This window comes from Dendrobates tinctorius, unplaced genomic scaffold (genome assembly GCF_039654945.1).
Source record: "Dendrobates tinctorius isolate UK_male_01 unplaced genomic scaffold, ASM3965494v1 ptg000180l, whole genome shotgun sequence".
Lineage (NCBI taxonomy): Eukaryota > Metazoa > Chordata > Amphibia > Anura > Dendrobatidae > Dendrobates > Dendrobates tinctorius.
In genome coordinates, this window is record NW_027361847.1 from 1,304,734 (window position 1) to 1,320,720 (window position 15,987).

General features: G+C 49.9%; 1 protein-coding gene across 1 annotated transcript in view; it reads left to right on the forward strand.

Moving 5' to 3' along the window:
• LOC141054885 (uncharacterized) overlaps positions 1–15,987 on the forward strand; it is a 46,115-nt gene that overhangs the window by 17,613 nt on the left and 12,515 nt on the right. The window contains exons 7-8 of the mRNA XM_073551773.1: positions 137–234; positions 356–473. Of these exons, the coding sequence (XP_073407874.1) occupies positions 137–234; positions 356–473 (216 nt within the window). The remainder of the gene's footprint in view (positions 1–136; positions 235–355; positions 474–15,987) is intronic.

Here is a 15,987-nt window from a genome sequence, read left to right on the forward strand (position 1 = left end):
GCGTTCTAGAGTTATGACCTCCTAAAGTGACTGTGGTCAGAATTGTAAAAATTGGCCTGGTCAGGAAGTTGAAAACAGGCTTCGGGGTGAAGGGGTTAACATGCCGCTGTATTCCATCACTGTGTTTTTCCTACAGATGAACTCGTGGAAAGAAATCCACCAGATAGATGTCCCCGTCCTCTGTATTCCCAGGACTGTCCAGAGGAGAATCACAACATCCTGGAGGATCATCAGGTAGACGGCGCTGAGCCCTGTACCGGATCTGTATACGGTGAACATTTCTGAGCGAGGTCATAGGTGTCTCAGATTTTGGTGGTTTCTTGTATCGTGCTGATTGTTACATCTGATATATCAGGGGGAAGATCCAACTAAGAATAAAGTGAAGGATCAGACAGATGGAGAAGCGATGACGAGGGAGGATCAGCCGTGTGTGAGTGACGGGAAGGAGGAGATTCCGGTAGATGTTTCCACAGGTATGTCATAATATCTAGTCTGTGATAACGACTGGCGTGTGACAATGATGACCGGTATGTGATATTGTGTGAAGTCTCCAGTGCATTGAAGCTTTATTCACTGCTCACTACAGAAGTGTCCGGTGATGGCGCAACTGCTCCTGTACAAAGTCTGACGGTGCACCTCTTTTTAATGATTTAAGAAGCACATATTTAATTTTTCAAAGTATACATTTTTAATATTCCATCCTTTACTTTAATATTTTTCTTACATAAATCCTGTGCTGCCATATAAATGTCTGAGCTTGTGATTCAGACAGAACCTCTGGCAGAAGATTCCCTATAATAAGGAAGATGGAGGCACTGTGGACGCACTCTGTCCTATGGTTCGGCAGTGACCGTCTTTACTGTATAAGCGTGCATAAAAGGGCGATCGACCACAGTTTTGTGCAGCACTGAAAAGAAAGACACCACTGAACAGAGGCCAGACAGAGTCTAGAGTAACTGCTGCCTCATTATAGGGAATGGATCCCTCGGAAATGTCATCTGAATCATGTATTTTGTAGATTTAGATGGAAACCCTGATGTAAGTGCTCAGCGTGGGGCACAGGATAAATGTTATCCAAAATTTTGTTTACCCCAAAATGCCTCTTATAAAATCTTCTAGTCAATCCCCCCACCCAAAAAAAAACAAAGTCCCCACTAAGGTTCCTCATTTGTTAACAGAAATGTAGGAGGTGTCCACGTTACTGATAGCCACGTCACATTTTCAAAGCCTTTGTGCTAACAACAAAGAAATCCACCAAAATATGAACTCCCAAATCCAAATACACCCTCCTGAAGAGCCCCACAGTGTTCCTAAACCGCAGTTGGGGTCCATACATTTAACATTAATGTATCGAGAATCCCCACTTCATTTCCAGGATACATGTCTCCAGAAGGACGAGCTGAGCATATTGTTCAGGGCACTACAATGTATTGGACACTACAATGTACTAGACACTGCAATTTATGGGGCACTACAATGTACTGGACTCTGAAATGTGTGGGGCACTACAATGTACGGAGCACTACAATGTACTGGACACTTCAGTGTACGGAGCACTACAATGTACTGGACACTGCAGTGTATTGGGCACTACAATGTACTGGACACTAATGTACGGGTCACTACTATGTATTGGGCACTTGTGACGGACAGCACGGCCGGTGCCACCAAATTGTGACGATCCCACCACTGACACGGGTATGTCATCGGACGGAGGGACGCGACGCACTGCCGGCACACGGCTATCACAGGCACAGTGGGGGCTTATCTTAGTTATCCCACCACCGGCACCATGTGACAAAAGTATACAGCAAGCTAATCTTGCCCTAACAATTTATCGCAGGGGGGGTATTTTGGATGCCCCGCCACTGCTAACAACCTTCCAAGAACTGCGGGGATTTATGTATATCCCACTTTCTCAGTTCCACTTGGGAACTCGCAGCTCTCCGGCGCCCCCCCTTGCCCTCAGGTCAGTCAGGGAACTGCACCTAGGATAATTAGAGAAAACAAAAAGCAAAAAACACAAATATCCTAAACTAAAAAGTAAAAAATGTATACTGCAAATAATGCATAAAGGTAATAATAATAAGGGTATTTAGTAAACATAATTTTGATCAAAATAATGTACAAGCCATCCCGCCACGTCACGGCAACCCTTGTGGGACAGTCCCTACTCTAGTATTTAAAACCTTTTCACTTGCCAAGTGGCGTGAATGTGAACAAGGGTCGAGCGGCTGAACCACTAGTAACAGTTTAGGCCAGACTGGATGGCTTTCCCAGCTCAGAAAGAGGGCGGTCACACCCATATATGCACTGAATGCACAATGAAATGAATAAAAAACAAATCTGAACTGAGAAAAGTAAGTTAATGTGTATGCACAATGTAAGTGCATATTAACACATGACCATTCACCAGAGAAAACAAAAAGCAAAAAACACAAATATCCTAAACTAAAAAGTAAAAAATGTATACTGCAAATTATGTTTACTAAATACCCTTATTATTATTACCTTTATGCATTATTTGCAGTATACATTTTTTACTTTTTAGTTTAGGATATTTGTGTTTTTTGCTTTTTGTTTTCTCTGGTGAATGGTCATGTGTTAATATGCACTTACATTGTGCATACACATTAACTTACTTGTCTCAGTTCAGATTTGTTTTTTATTCATTTCATTGTGCATTCAGTGCATATATGGGTGTGACCGCCCTCTTTCTGAGCTGGGAAAGCCATCCAGTCTGGCCTAAGCTGTTACTAGTGGTTCAGCCGCTCGACCCTTATTCACATTCACGCCACTTGGCAAGTGATAAGGTTTTAAATACTAGAGTAGGGACTGTCCCACAAGGGTTGCCGTGACGTGGCGGGATGGCTTGTACATTATTTTGATCAAAATTATGTTTACTAAATACCCTTATTATTATTACCTTTATGCATTATTTGCAGTATACATTTTTTACTTTTTAGTTTAGGATATTTGTGTTTTTTGCTTTTTGTTTTCTCTGGTTAATGGTCATGTGTTAATATGCACTTACATTGTGCATACACATTAACTTACTTTTCTCAGTTCAGATTTGTTTTTTATTTGTTTTTTATTTGTTTTTTACCTAGGATAATTAGTTGCCAGATGGGCTGCTTGTTGTGCATGGGCAATTAGACTAATTTATTCCCAAAAATGCGGGCAGTGATTACACAGATAAAAGTTGTTACAGAGTTGAGACATTAAAAATGTACAATGCAAATATAACATAACAAGGATTAAAAGGCAGAGTAACACATGTGCTTAGTTGGTATTAGGCAACCCATGTGGCTTGGGGGATGGGCAGCAGCCACACATCCCCGGACATCTGGTAGGTCTTGTCAGCGTCAAAACTCCAGCTCAACTGAATGAATTTTGGGAGGGAATACCTTATCCCTTTGGGTTTGTGACCTCACCAAAGGGGCGGTCTGGTGAGTTTCAACTCCCCTTCTCTCCAAGCTGCAATCTATCTAAAAACCTATAATAACCATATCTTAATGAGGGAAGCTCGCACAAACACACATATGGTATCATTGGTTGTAGTTCATCGAACCCAACAAGACAACATCAAACATGCCATAATTAAGACACTCCATTTGGGAGCAATCCATATCTCAGTTTCTGGAGGGGCCAGAACCGTGAAAATTAGGGATTAGAAAGCTGGCCTCGTGCCCTTCGCAGAAATGTAATTATTATATCTCTGCCCCGAGGGAGGTGCACGCTAGAGCTTCTTTTAACATTTCCTATACCTGTAGCCAGCCTCATGGCCAGGACAAAGACACTATTTCCACTCAGCTTAATTAACATTCCTAGCTGTGGAGAGGAGCCAAATGCTTGTAACAGGAAGTGTCCTATTACCAATGCGGACACAGAGCTGTTAAGGAGGGGGGGCAAGGGGGGATGCTGCAGCTTGTGACAGGCTACAATGTCCTCAGTAGAGTGAAATGGGAGATTTCTAGCATGTTACAGAAACATCATATCTACAGTACATTACACCTCCCCCCTTTTGAGGGCGCTACGGAGGCATTATCTGACAGTAATCGGCCATGCGCACCTCTGCGGGTTCGCCCCGGCGGGACAACCCATCGGCATTACCATGTTCGCTGCCCTTTTTGTGTTGTACAGCAAAGTCGTACTATTGAAGGGAAAGGCTGCAGCGGAGCAACCTTCCATTGGTCCCGGACACTGTGTGCAACCAGCTCAGAGGGTTGTGATCGGTTACCACCGTGAAGGTGCGCCCGTACAGGTAGGGCTGCAATTATTGCAGTGCCCACACCATGGCCAGACACTCCTTCTCGATGGAGTATGCCACTTACCTTGGCAAAAGTTTCCGGCTCAGGTACAACACGGGGTGCTCCTGGTTCCCCGAGTCGACTTGGCTGAGCACAGCACCGAGGCCAAACTCGCTGGGGTCGGTCTGTACCAGAAACGGGCGACTGCTGTCGACTGTTCTCAACACTGGAGAGTTGCACAGGGCTGTTTTCAAAGCTTGGAAGGCCGCCTCACAGTCATCTGTCCAGTTGGGGTAGCCTCTGCTTGGTGAGGTCGGTCAAGGGTTTTGCAAGGGCGCTGTAGTCCTGCACGAACCGCCTATAGTACCCTGCAGTGCCCAAGAAGGACTTCACCTATTTCTTGGTCCTGGGGGTGGGCCAGGACGCGATTGCGTCCATCTTTTCTGGCTCCGGACTCATGGAACCCCCGCCTACCTGGTGCCCCAGGTAGTGGACCTCGCTCATGCCCATCTGGCACTTTCCCGGCTTGATAGTCAGGCCTGCCTGGTGAAGACGCTTGAGCACCTCCTGGAGATACTGAAGGTGTTCCTCCCAGGTGGAACTGAAAATGGCGATGTTGTCCAAGTACGCCACCGCATACTCCTCCAGTCCCCGGAGCAGGTGGTTGACCATCCGCTGGAAAGTGGCAGGGGCATTTTTCATGCCGAAGGGCATGACTGTGGACTCGTACAATCCAAAGGGTGTGATAAAGGCAGATTTCTCCTGCGGCTCAGGGGGATCTGCCAGTATCCCCGACTCAAATCCATGATGGATATGTACCTTGCTTTCGCCAACCGCTCAAGCACATCCTCGATGCGCGGCATCGAGTGTGCATCAGAGGTGGTGATGGCGTTGAGCCCCCTGAAGTCCACGCAGAATCGGGTGGTTCGATCCTTTTTAGGCACGAGGACTACAGGTGAAGCCCACGCGCTTCTTGACCGTCGGATCACCCCCAGCCTTAACATCTCATCGATCTCTTGGCGCATGACTTGTTGCACCGCCTCAGAGATCCGATAAGGTGTTCGCCCGTAGTGGGGCGTGATTCCCGATGTTCACCTCATGAACCGCCAACTCCATCCTCCCAGGGCGGTTGGTGAACACAGCCCGGAAGGGTTCCAGGGTGGTCACCAACTGCGACCGCTGGGATACGGTTAACAAACCACTTATCTCCATGTCCCCAATGGACCCATTGGCCTTGGCTTGGGCCAGCATGTCCAGGAGGGGATCTTCCTCCCCATCCTCGGGCAGGTTGCAGACCGGTAGGACGCAAGCTTCACGTTCGTGGTGCGCCTTCAGCATATTGACATGAAAGGCCTTGCGCCTACCCCGAGCATGGTCAAGCATGACCACGTAGGTGACCGGGTTGAGCTGTTGGTGGACGACGTATGGGCCTTCCCAGGCTGCCTGAAGCTTATCCGTTAGTACGGGGACCAGCACCCACACCTTTTGACCCACCTGGTAGGTCCGCTCCCGGGTGTTCTGGTCGTACCAGTGCTTCTGGTTAGCCTGAGCCTGCGTCATGTGGTCATGCACCAACTGCGTCAAAGTCTGCATCTTGTCGCGGAAGCGCATGACATAATCCACGATGGACACTTCTGTGGGGTTTGGCTCATCTTCCCAGGATTCTCTTATCAACCCAAGGGGTCCCCGGACTCGCCTGCCATACAGGAGCTAGAAGGGGGAGAACCCGGTCGAGGCCTGCGGAACTTCTCTGTAAGCGAACAGCAGGTGTGGGAGGTACCGCTCCCAGTCGCGCCCTTGGGTCTCAACCAGCATGTGGAGCATCTGTTTGAGGATACCGTTGAAGCGTTCACACAGACCATTAGTCTGTGGGTGATATGCCGTCGATACCAGGTGCTTCACCTGAATTTTCTTACAGAGAGCCTCCATTAGGTGAGACATGAATTGGGTCCCTTGATCGGTAAGCATCTCCCTGTGAAATCCTACCCTTGAAAAGATGGTCACCAGTGCGTCAGCCACCTTATCTGCCCTGGTTGAAGACCGAGCTACTGCCTCTTGGTACCAGGTAGCGTAGTCTACCACGGTGAGAATGTATTGCTTTCCGGAGCTGCTGGGGATGGCCAGCGGGCCTACAATGTCCACAGCGATTCTCTGGAAAGGCTCCTCTATCACCGGCAAAGGAATAAGGGGAGCCTTAAGAGCAGGCCCCGCCTTACCCACGTTCTGACAGGTGTTACAGGAGCGGCAGTATTGTTACATCTTGGGCCAATAGAAGTGTTGAGACAGCCGTGCCTTTGTTTTGCTGATCCCCAAGTGTCCAACGAGTGGAATCTCATGGGCAATCCGCAAAAACTCAGTTCTGAACTAGAGGGGGACAACCAGCTGTCTTTCCCTCAACCACTCCTTTTGGGAATCTCCGGGTACTGTCTCCCGGTACAACCTTCCTCGTTCCCAGAACACCCTCCTTATCAGACTTGTAGGTGGGCGTCTCGGCGAGACCTCTCAATTTCTCCAGGCTCGCGTCTGAGTGCAGAGCAGCCTGGAACTCCTTGCTGGAGGCTGCCAGAAGTGACGTCAGGGTCCCTTCCTCACTGGGACCCTCTGGAACCTGCTCTGGGTTCACCTCTGGTTCATTCTCTCCTGTAGCAGAAGAGGGTCCAGAAGGCAGGGCGCTACCTGCGATCTGGGCACTCTGGCTGCGTGTGACAGCTGCTGTGTATGCTATCTCCCCGGGGATTTCTACAGACCCACCCGCCGGTGCTGTCATGGGCTCTACCTCCCCATCCACCCCCAACACTTCAGGAGCAGTGCTACTTATGGGCCAGTTACCTTCCTTGGTGGCACTGGTCAGTTGCATGGTATTACCTTCCTCATTGTTCCCATGCACCTCCCCATTTCCTTGAGCACTGTTGCTTGCTCCTGCCAGGGGTTCCTCAGCCATCTCACTCCGCAGAGTGACGGGGCTGAGCACTTCGGTACCTGTGGACACATCTACCGTTTCAAAGAAATGGTTAACAGGTTCAGTCGGCACAGACACATCATCATCATCATCATTCCTAGGAAAAGAATGTTTTTCTCCAGCAACCTTCCACGACAGCATAGGAGGTTGTCTCCACGCCCTAATGGGGGACAGGAAGTACGAGAGGTTAAAAGGTCCCTCCATCTCACCAGTGTTTCCTGTCCCCCATGGGGCATGGAGAGGTTCGGTATACTGTGTGGCCGGCTGCTGCAGCATACCTGGTGTCTTTAAGCCGGGCAGTGGTGGTCGGGGGCGCTGTCTCCCCTCCTCCAGACTGCTTCCGTCTTCTTTTTAATTCGGGACCTTTCCTGGCCCACCCGCGCTCCCCTAGGGGGAGTAAAGCGGGCCAGTGATCCCTGACAGGAGGCCTTCCGCAGCTCTCCGGTCTCTCCTCCTCCTGCTGCGCGCAGTGCGGTGACCCGGAAGTGACATCACTTTCGGGTTATGTCTGACGACTTCCTGTCATGGCGGCCCCCATTCAGCCGCCGGCGCGTGGAGCTCGCCAGCACCTGCTGTGCCTGCTCCAGGACCCAGGGAGGAGGAGGGGGAAAAATGAAAAACTGCGCTGAGGGCGGGGTTAACCCCTTATCGCGCCAGAAGATGCCGACAGGTAAGGCGAAATCCCCTGTCAGCATGGACGGTTCTTCCTGCCCTGCGTCTGCAGAGCCCAGCGCTGCCCCAGCCACTGTGTTACCTGGGGTGGGTCCTAGTGGTGCGGTTCTGGGATAGAGGTCCTCAAAATGCTTCTCCCCCTTTGGTATAGGGAGAAAAGTCTGCGCACAAAAGCACCAATACCACCAGCAAGTCGGCCAAATGTGCCATATGCAGTGCAAAACTTCCCTCAAATTGGGTGAAGAAGTTATGTCAAACTTGCACGGACAGGGTGGTCAGGGCTGAGCACCCATCATTGATTGACGAGATCCGCAGCCTGGTCACTCATCAGGTTCGACTTCTTTAGCCGCCCTGTCCCCCCCTCCGCCACCTCCTCCGATTGTAGGCTCACCATCCCCCAAAAAACGAAAAATACAATTAGAGGACTCAGAATCCGAATCAGAGAGGTCATACAATTCAGGCTCCGGGAATTGGGAGCAACCGGGGACTTCTAAATCAGCCGAAACTAGGAAATACCTTCTTTCCGCGGAATATGTGGAGGAGTTTGTCAGTGCAGTGCGGGCCACCATGGGCCTAGAGGACGAACCCGTTACTCAGTCAGCACAGGACCGCATGTTCGGAGGATTTGAGGGACCCAGACGAACAGGCTTCCCAGTTCATAGGAGCATAGTAGATATGATCTCTCAGGAATGGGAGTACCCAGAGAAGCGCTACCTAGCCCCGTCGGAGCTCAGGCATAGATTCCCCCTGGAGGGAGAGGAGTTTAAATGGGACATCCCGAAGGTTGATGTCCAGGTGGCAAGGATGGTGAAAAAGACGGTCCTTCCATTTGATGACGTGTCCCAGCTTAGAGACCCGATGGACCGTAAGGCAGAAAGCCTCCCAAGAAAGGCCTGGGAAACTTCTGCCTTCTCCCTAAAGTCAGGAATAGCGTCCACATGTGTCTCTAGGTCTCTCTTCCAATGGATAGAGGAACTAGAGTCATATTTCTCGGGGAACCTCAAGAGGTGACCTCCTTAACTCCCTTCCCATACTACAGAGAGCTACAGGTTTCTTGGCCGATGCATCTATGGAGATGATCCGCACTTCTGCCAGGGCCATGGTACAGTCCAATTCTGCAAGACGGGCCCTTTGGCTTAAAACGTGGAGCGGGGACGTGACCTCCAAGGTTAAACTCTGCTCTTTACCCTTCAAGGGTGAACGTGTCTTTGGCCTGGCCTTAGATAAAATTCTTGAAAAGGCCACAGATAAGTAGAAGGTGCTTCCTGAGCAGAGGACCACAAAAAAGCGGCTTTTTCGAGCCCCCCCAGAATCAGCCATCCCAGCCAAGAGGGAAGGGAAAGACGGGGAGATGGAGTTACGCTAAGGGGAGAGGCAGGAACATCCTGGTCCCCCAGCAGCAACAGCCACAAGAAAAACAATGACTCAACCCCGGTGGGGGGAAGGCTTTCGAGGTTCATTCACTCTTGGCAGATGATTTCCAACAGCCCCTGGGTCCTCAGCGTGATCAGGGAGGGCCTACTGCTAGAACTCGAATCCTCCCCCCCGCGGAGTATAAGAGTTACCTCCCTACCACCTTGGGAGACTCCAGCACTAAAATCCGGCATCCAGCTCCTGCTACAATCAAACACCATCTCTCAGGTTCCTGTGGAGGAACAGGGAAGGGGGCATTACTCCAGACTGTTCCTAGTGAAAAAACCCACAGGAGAGGCAAGAATAATAATAAATCTGAAGGGCCTCAACCGACACATTGCATATCACAGATTCAAGATGGAGTCGGTGAAGACCGTCATTCCTCTGATAGGGCCGTCTTACTTCATGGCAACCATAGACCTAAAGGATGCCTATTTTCACATCCCCATACATCCTTCTCACAGGAAGTATCTGAGGTTTGCGATCCGTCAGGGTACAGAAGGCAGGCACTATCAGTACAACGTGCTTCCCTTTGGGATATCCTCTGCCCCTCGAGTATTTTCCAAGATTATGGCAGAGGCTGTGTCCCACATCAGAAGCCAAGGCATATGCATTGTGCCCTACCTGGGCGATCTACTGATTATAGGAGCCTCCTACCAGATCCTGGAAAGCCAGGTGACTCAAACCCTGAGTATTCTTCAATCACTGGGGTGGATCCCGAATATAAAAAAGTCGCAGATCCAACCCTCGCAGGAGATAAAATTCTTAGGAATTCTCCTAGATTCAAGAAAACAAATGACCTTCCTCCCAGAGGAACATCAGAGTTCCATAATATCAAGGATCTAGAGTTTCAGGGAACAAAGGTCCCCAACCCTCAGGTCAGCCATGTCCATGCTAGGGTCAATGACCTCCTGCATCCAGTCAGTACCTTGGGCACAGGCCCACTCCAGAATACTCCAGTCCCACATCTTAGGAAACTTGGAACGGAGATCATACCTGCCTGAACAAAAGAGTCCAGACCCCAGGAAAGGTGAAAGCTTCACTAGTATGGTGGATGGACCGCAAGAATCTGTGCAAGGGAATCAACTGGTCCCAGATCCCCCTGGTCACGGTAACGTCAGTCGCCAGCAAAAAAGGCTGGGGAGCTGTGGTGTCCCGACAACCATTTCAGGGGTTGTGGAGCCAGAAAGTGAGTGCAAAATCCTCAAACTTCAGTGAGCTGAAGGCCGTGGAGGAAGCTCTTCTGGCAGCAAGACAGCTAGTCCAGGGCCATCATATCAGAGTCTACTCGGACAACATAACAACTGTGGCCCATCTGAGACACCAAGGTGGCACGAGATCCAGCAGCCTAGAGGTCCTTTCAGGCCGAATATTTTGCTGGGCCGAAAGACACCTCCGTTCTCTAATGGCAGTCCACCTAAAGGGTACCTCCAATCTTCAAGCAGATTTCTTGAGCAGACAATGCATCCAGCCTGGAGAGTGGAGCCTAAAGAATCTTTCAGAGACTGGTCAACAGGTGGGGTCTTCCGGAGGTGGATCTACTGGCCTCAAGAGAAAATGCCCGAGTGAGAAGCTACTTCTCCCTGAACCCCAGGGACAGATCCCTGGGGGTAGATGCCTTCGCCCACAAGTGGAGGTTTCGTCTGGCGTATGCCTTCCCTCCAGTTCCAATCCTTGCCGCAACCCTGGGGAAGATCGGACCCAAACCTTTCTAGTAGCCCCGCTATGGCCAAAGAGGAGCTGGTATTCTCTAATTACGGACCTACAGGTAGACGGGCCATTCCACCTACCCCTGGAAGACGAGCTTCTCTTGCAGGGCCTTCTACATCACCCAAACCTCCTGGGAATGAAGTTAGCGGCCTGGTTACTGAGACCCAGATCCTGAGGGCCAGGGGGCTATCAGAGGCAGTAATAAAAACCCTCCAGAAATCTCGGAAACCGGTCACCATTGCTATTTATAACAAAATATGGAAAAAGTTTTCCTCATGGTGTCTGCCAGATTTGCCTGACCCAGAAAACCCTAACATTTCCCGTATTCTGGATTTCTTACAGAGGGGGCTTGAGCTAGGTCTAAAGCCCAGCACACTGTGACGGACTCAGCTCCTGCTGAGCCCATTTTTTGAGTGGACCCTCTGGGTCGTGGCACCCACCCACCGAGGGCGAGCTGACCTTGTGAGAATCCACCCCCTATACAGGGAGTGTCAGGGGGAAGACCAAGGTGGTGAGCCACCACGACTGCTGGGACCAGACGGCCGGCTCAGGGGACACTAGACGAGTGTCTGACGACAAGGATGAGCAGGAAGCAAGACGAGACTAGACGTAGGTGCAAGGTATCTTGATTAGAATAACACAAGATCACATACAGAGAAAACAAGCAAAACGTGCAAGGTGCGCTCGTGGGCACGCCAAGGTCCATAACATGGTACGTGCCAGATGGCACGCCTAGGCACAGGTAATGGCATGATGGCATCGGACTCCGGACTGCTGGCAACCGACAGGGTCCAGGGATCAGGCTGCGGACGTCAGCTCCGGACATCAGGCCGTAGTCATCTGGTTCCGGACCTCTGGCAACGGTCGGCAGGTTCCGGGCATCCGGCAGGCAAACCAGGGTTCAGGCAAGGAGGCACGACAGATATCCAAGCAGGGTGCGTGTTAGGGAACACGCCAAGGTTAGGTGCGTGTGTAGGGGACATGCCAGGGTCCAAGGCTAGGTGCGTGTGTAGGGGACATGCCAGGGTCCAAGGCTAGGTGCGTGTGTAGGGGACACACCAGGGTTCAAGACTAGGTGCAAGGCAAGGTGCGTGTGTAGGGGACACGCCAGGGTTCAAAGCGAGGTGCGTGTGTAGGGGACACGCCAAGGTTCGCAAACGAGACGGGGTGCGTGTGTAGCCACGCCAAAGCATAGAATAAGACAGAGTGCGTGTAGAGACACGCCAAGGCACAAGGTACAAGACAGAGTGCGTGTAGAGACACGCCAAGGTACAAGACAGAGTGCGTGTAGAGACACGCCAAGGTACAAGACAGTGCGTGTAGAGACACGCCAAGGTACAAGACAGAGTGCGTGTAGAGACACGCCAAGGCACAAGACAGGGTGCGTGTAGAGACACGCCAGGGTTCAGAGCAGGGCTGCGTGCTAGGAGCTACGCAGGGACGCACACCTCACTGGCCAATGCACACGGCTGTAACGCCAGCACGAGGCACGACTAAGGCACAGGAGGGGGCAAAGGAACCTTCGTGCTAGGAGCCACGCCAGGTTCAGGGCAGGGTGCGTGCTAGTAGCCACGCCAGGGTTCAAGGCAGGGTGCGTGCTAGGAGCCACGCCAGGGCACAAGGAAGGGCTGCGTGCTAGGAGCCACGCAGGGGGCACGCCACACTGGCCAGTACACACGGCTGTACACAAACACGTGGCACTTACCACGGCACAGGAGACGGCCAAGGGGAACCCACGCCGGGGTTCAATGCAAGGACAAGGCAGGGAACAAGGCAAGGAATACAGGCAGAAACAGAGCCAGGTCAGAGCGAGGACAGAGTCTAGCAGCGGAGCGTAGGCAGAAGCCCAGAGCCGGGCCAAGGGAAGACCTTGGGACTAGACAAAGAAACGAGCACTAAGGAGAGGAGAAATGGTGCGTGTGCCAGGGAGCACTACAGAGCACCATAGGAGAGAGCGAGGCAGAGCAAGCAAAGACTGAGACCATAGGGAGGAACACAAAGCAAGGAATAGCAAGGCAGAGAACACAGGGAGGACTACAAGTCAAAGCATAGCAAAAGCAAGACATGGCAAAACAGGCGGACGTGACACACACTTAAAGTTCAGGTATCAGCGTTAAGCTCCATGTTCGACTGTGACTTGGCCAACCACAGGTGGATAAAAAGATTCATCACATCAGCCACTAGGCTACATCCAAAAAGGCTAGTCGCCATTCCACCATGGGACTTGAATATGGTACTTACAGGACTCACTCAATCTCCCTTTGAGCCCCTGCCATCTTGTACTCCTCAGCTCCTAAACAATTAATTAAACAACATGTATGTCAGTACCTAGATAAGAATGAAGTGATTAAACAGAGTCAGCATGGGTTTGTAACTAATAAGTCATGTCAGACTAACTTAATTTCCTTCTATGATGGAATCACTGATTGGGTGGATCAAGGAAATGCTGTAGATATAGTATATCTTGACTTCAGCAAAGCATTTGACAAAGTATCTCACACAATCCTTATTGAAAACATGACTAAGTATGGAATGGACAAGGCAACTGTTAGGTGGATTCATAACTGGCTTAGTGATCGGACCCAAAGAGTGGTCGTAAATGGCTGCACATCCAGTTGGAAGAATGTCTCAAGTGGGGTACCACAGGGCTCTGTCCTGGGTCCTGTATTATTCAACATCTTTATCAACGATTTAGGTTAAGGAATTGAGGGTAAACTGATTAAATTTGCTGATGACACAAAGCTAGGAGGGATAGCTAATACTAGAGAAGAGAGAGAGAGGATTCAAAAAGATATAAATAAACTGGAGCAGTGGGCAGCAACTAACAGAATGGTTTTTAACAGGGAAAAATGCAAAGTACTACATCTGGGCAATAAAAATAAAAAAAGCATATACAGAATGGGAGGAATAGGGCTAAGCAACAGCACATGTGAAAAAGACTTGGGTATACTAATAGATCACAGACTGAATATGAGTCAACAGTGTGATGCAGCAGCAAAAAAGGCAAATGCAATTCTAGGATGTATTAACAGAAGCATACAGTCTAGATCACGTGAAGTCATTATTGCCCTCTACTCCTCTTTGGTCAGACCTCATCTGGAATATTGTGTCCAGTTTTGGGCACCACATTTTAAAAAAGACATCAACAAACTGGAGTAAGTTCAGAAAAGAGCGACCAGAATGGTGACCGGTCTGCAAACCCTGTCTTATGAGGAAAGGTTGCAGGATTTGGGAATGTTTAATTTGCAAAAGAGAAGACTGAGAGGAGACTTAATAGCTGTCTACAAATATCTAAAGGGCTGTCACATTGTAGAAGGATCATCGTTATCGTCTTGCACAAGGAAAGACTAGAAGCAATGGGATGAAACTGAATGGGAGGAGACACTGATTAGATATTAGAAAAAACTTTTTGACAGAGTGATCAATGAGTGGAACAGGCTGCCAAGAGAAGTTGTGAGTTCTCCTTCAATGGAAGTCTTCAAACAGAGGCTGGACAGACATCTGACTGGGATGATTTAGAGGATCCTGCTTTGAGCAGGGGGTTGGACCAGATGGCCCAGGAGGTCCCTTCCAACTCTATGATTCTATGATTCCTCTCCTGTAAAGTGACTTTCCTTATAGCGATAACCTCGGCAAGGCGAATAGGAGAGCTCCAAGCTCTCTCAATCGGGGAACCCTTCCTAACAGTTAGAGAAGATTCCATAGTTCTTTCCCTTGATCCATTGTTCCTACCAAAGGTTGTGTCTGATTTCCATAGATCACAGGAAATAATTCTTCCCTCATTTTGTCAAAACCCAGCAAACCCTAAGGAAAAGGTGTTTCATACGCTGGACGTGAGGCGCATAATTCTCTACTACTTAGAGTGTACCAAACCCTATAGAATTGACCACAACCTATTTATCCATACCTCTGGTCCAAACAAGGGAAAAAGGTAGCAAAGAACACCATTGCCAATTGGATTAAGAAAGCCATCTCCGAAGCATACCTGGCGCAGAACATCACTCCTCCTACGGGGATCAAAGCGCATTCAACACTATCTACCTCTACTTCATGGGCTGAGAGGGCAGGCGCATCTTCAGAGCAGATTTGCAAGGCAGCAACCTGATCCTCCTTACATACTTTCACTAAACACTACAGGTTGGACCTTGTGTCCAACAGAGATCTAGTCTTTGGCCGGAAAGTTCTTCAGGCCATAGTCCCCCCCCCCCCCCCCCCCCCCCGCCAGTGCAGTAAAGGTTGTTATGCCTCCTATGCTGTCGTGGAAGGTTGCTAGAGAAAATAGAATTAGACTTACCGGTAATTCGGTTTCTAGAAACCTTCCACGACACCACTATTACCCTCCCTGCATTCTTGGACAAATTCTGAGAATCTTAAGGTAACCGGTGCTATGGTAATCAGTTATAAGTCACTGGTGAGAGGGAGGTGGGAGGGACCTTTTAACCTCTCGAACTTCCTGTCCCCCATTAGGGTGTGGAGACAACCTCCTATGCTGTCGTGGAAGGTTTCTAGAAACCGAATTACCGGTAAGTGTAATTCTATTATCAGACTTCTTTGGTACAGTTACATCACCATCAGCATCATTCCTGGTGAAAGAATGGTTGTTAGTTGCATCATTACTCATCAAGGCATTAGCAGGTAACACATTCATTTTTCCATCATCATCATCACCAGGGTTAACGTTACCCTTATCAGATTGGGGAGGGGTGTCAGGGACGTAGTATGCAACCATCCGCCCCAAGTAAGTCCCCAATAAAACATCAGTGGGCAGGTTTTCAGACACTCCCACTTCCCTTAACCCGCTCCCAGCACCCCAATCAAGGAATAACCGGGCCACTGGCAAGGGACAGCGCGTACCCCCGATTCAGGGGGTACTCTTCAGGGGCCGCCAGTCCAAGATGGATGAGGGTTCGTTCAGCCCCGGTGTCCTTGAGGCCTGTAGCAAGACGGGCCCCCACCTGGACGGATTGAACGTTGTCATCCATC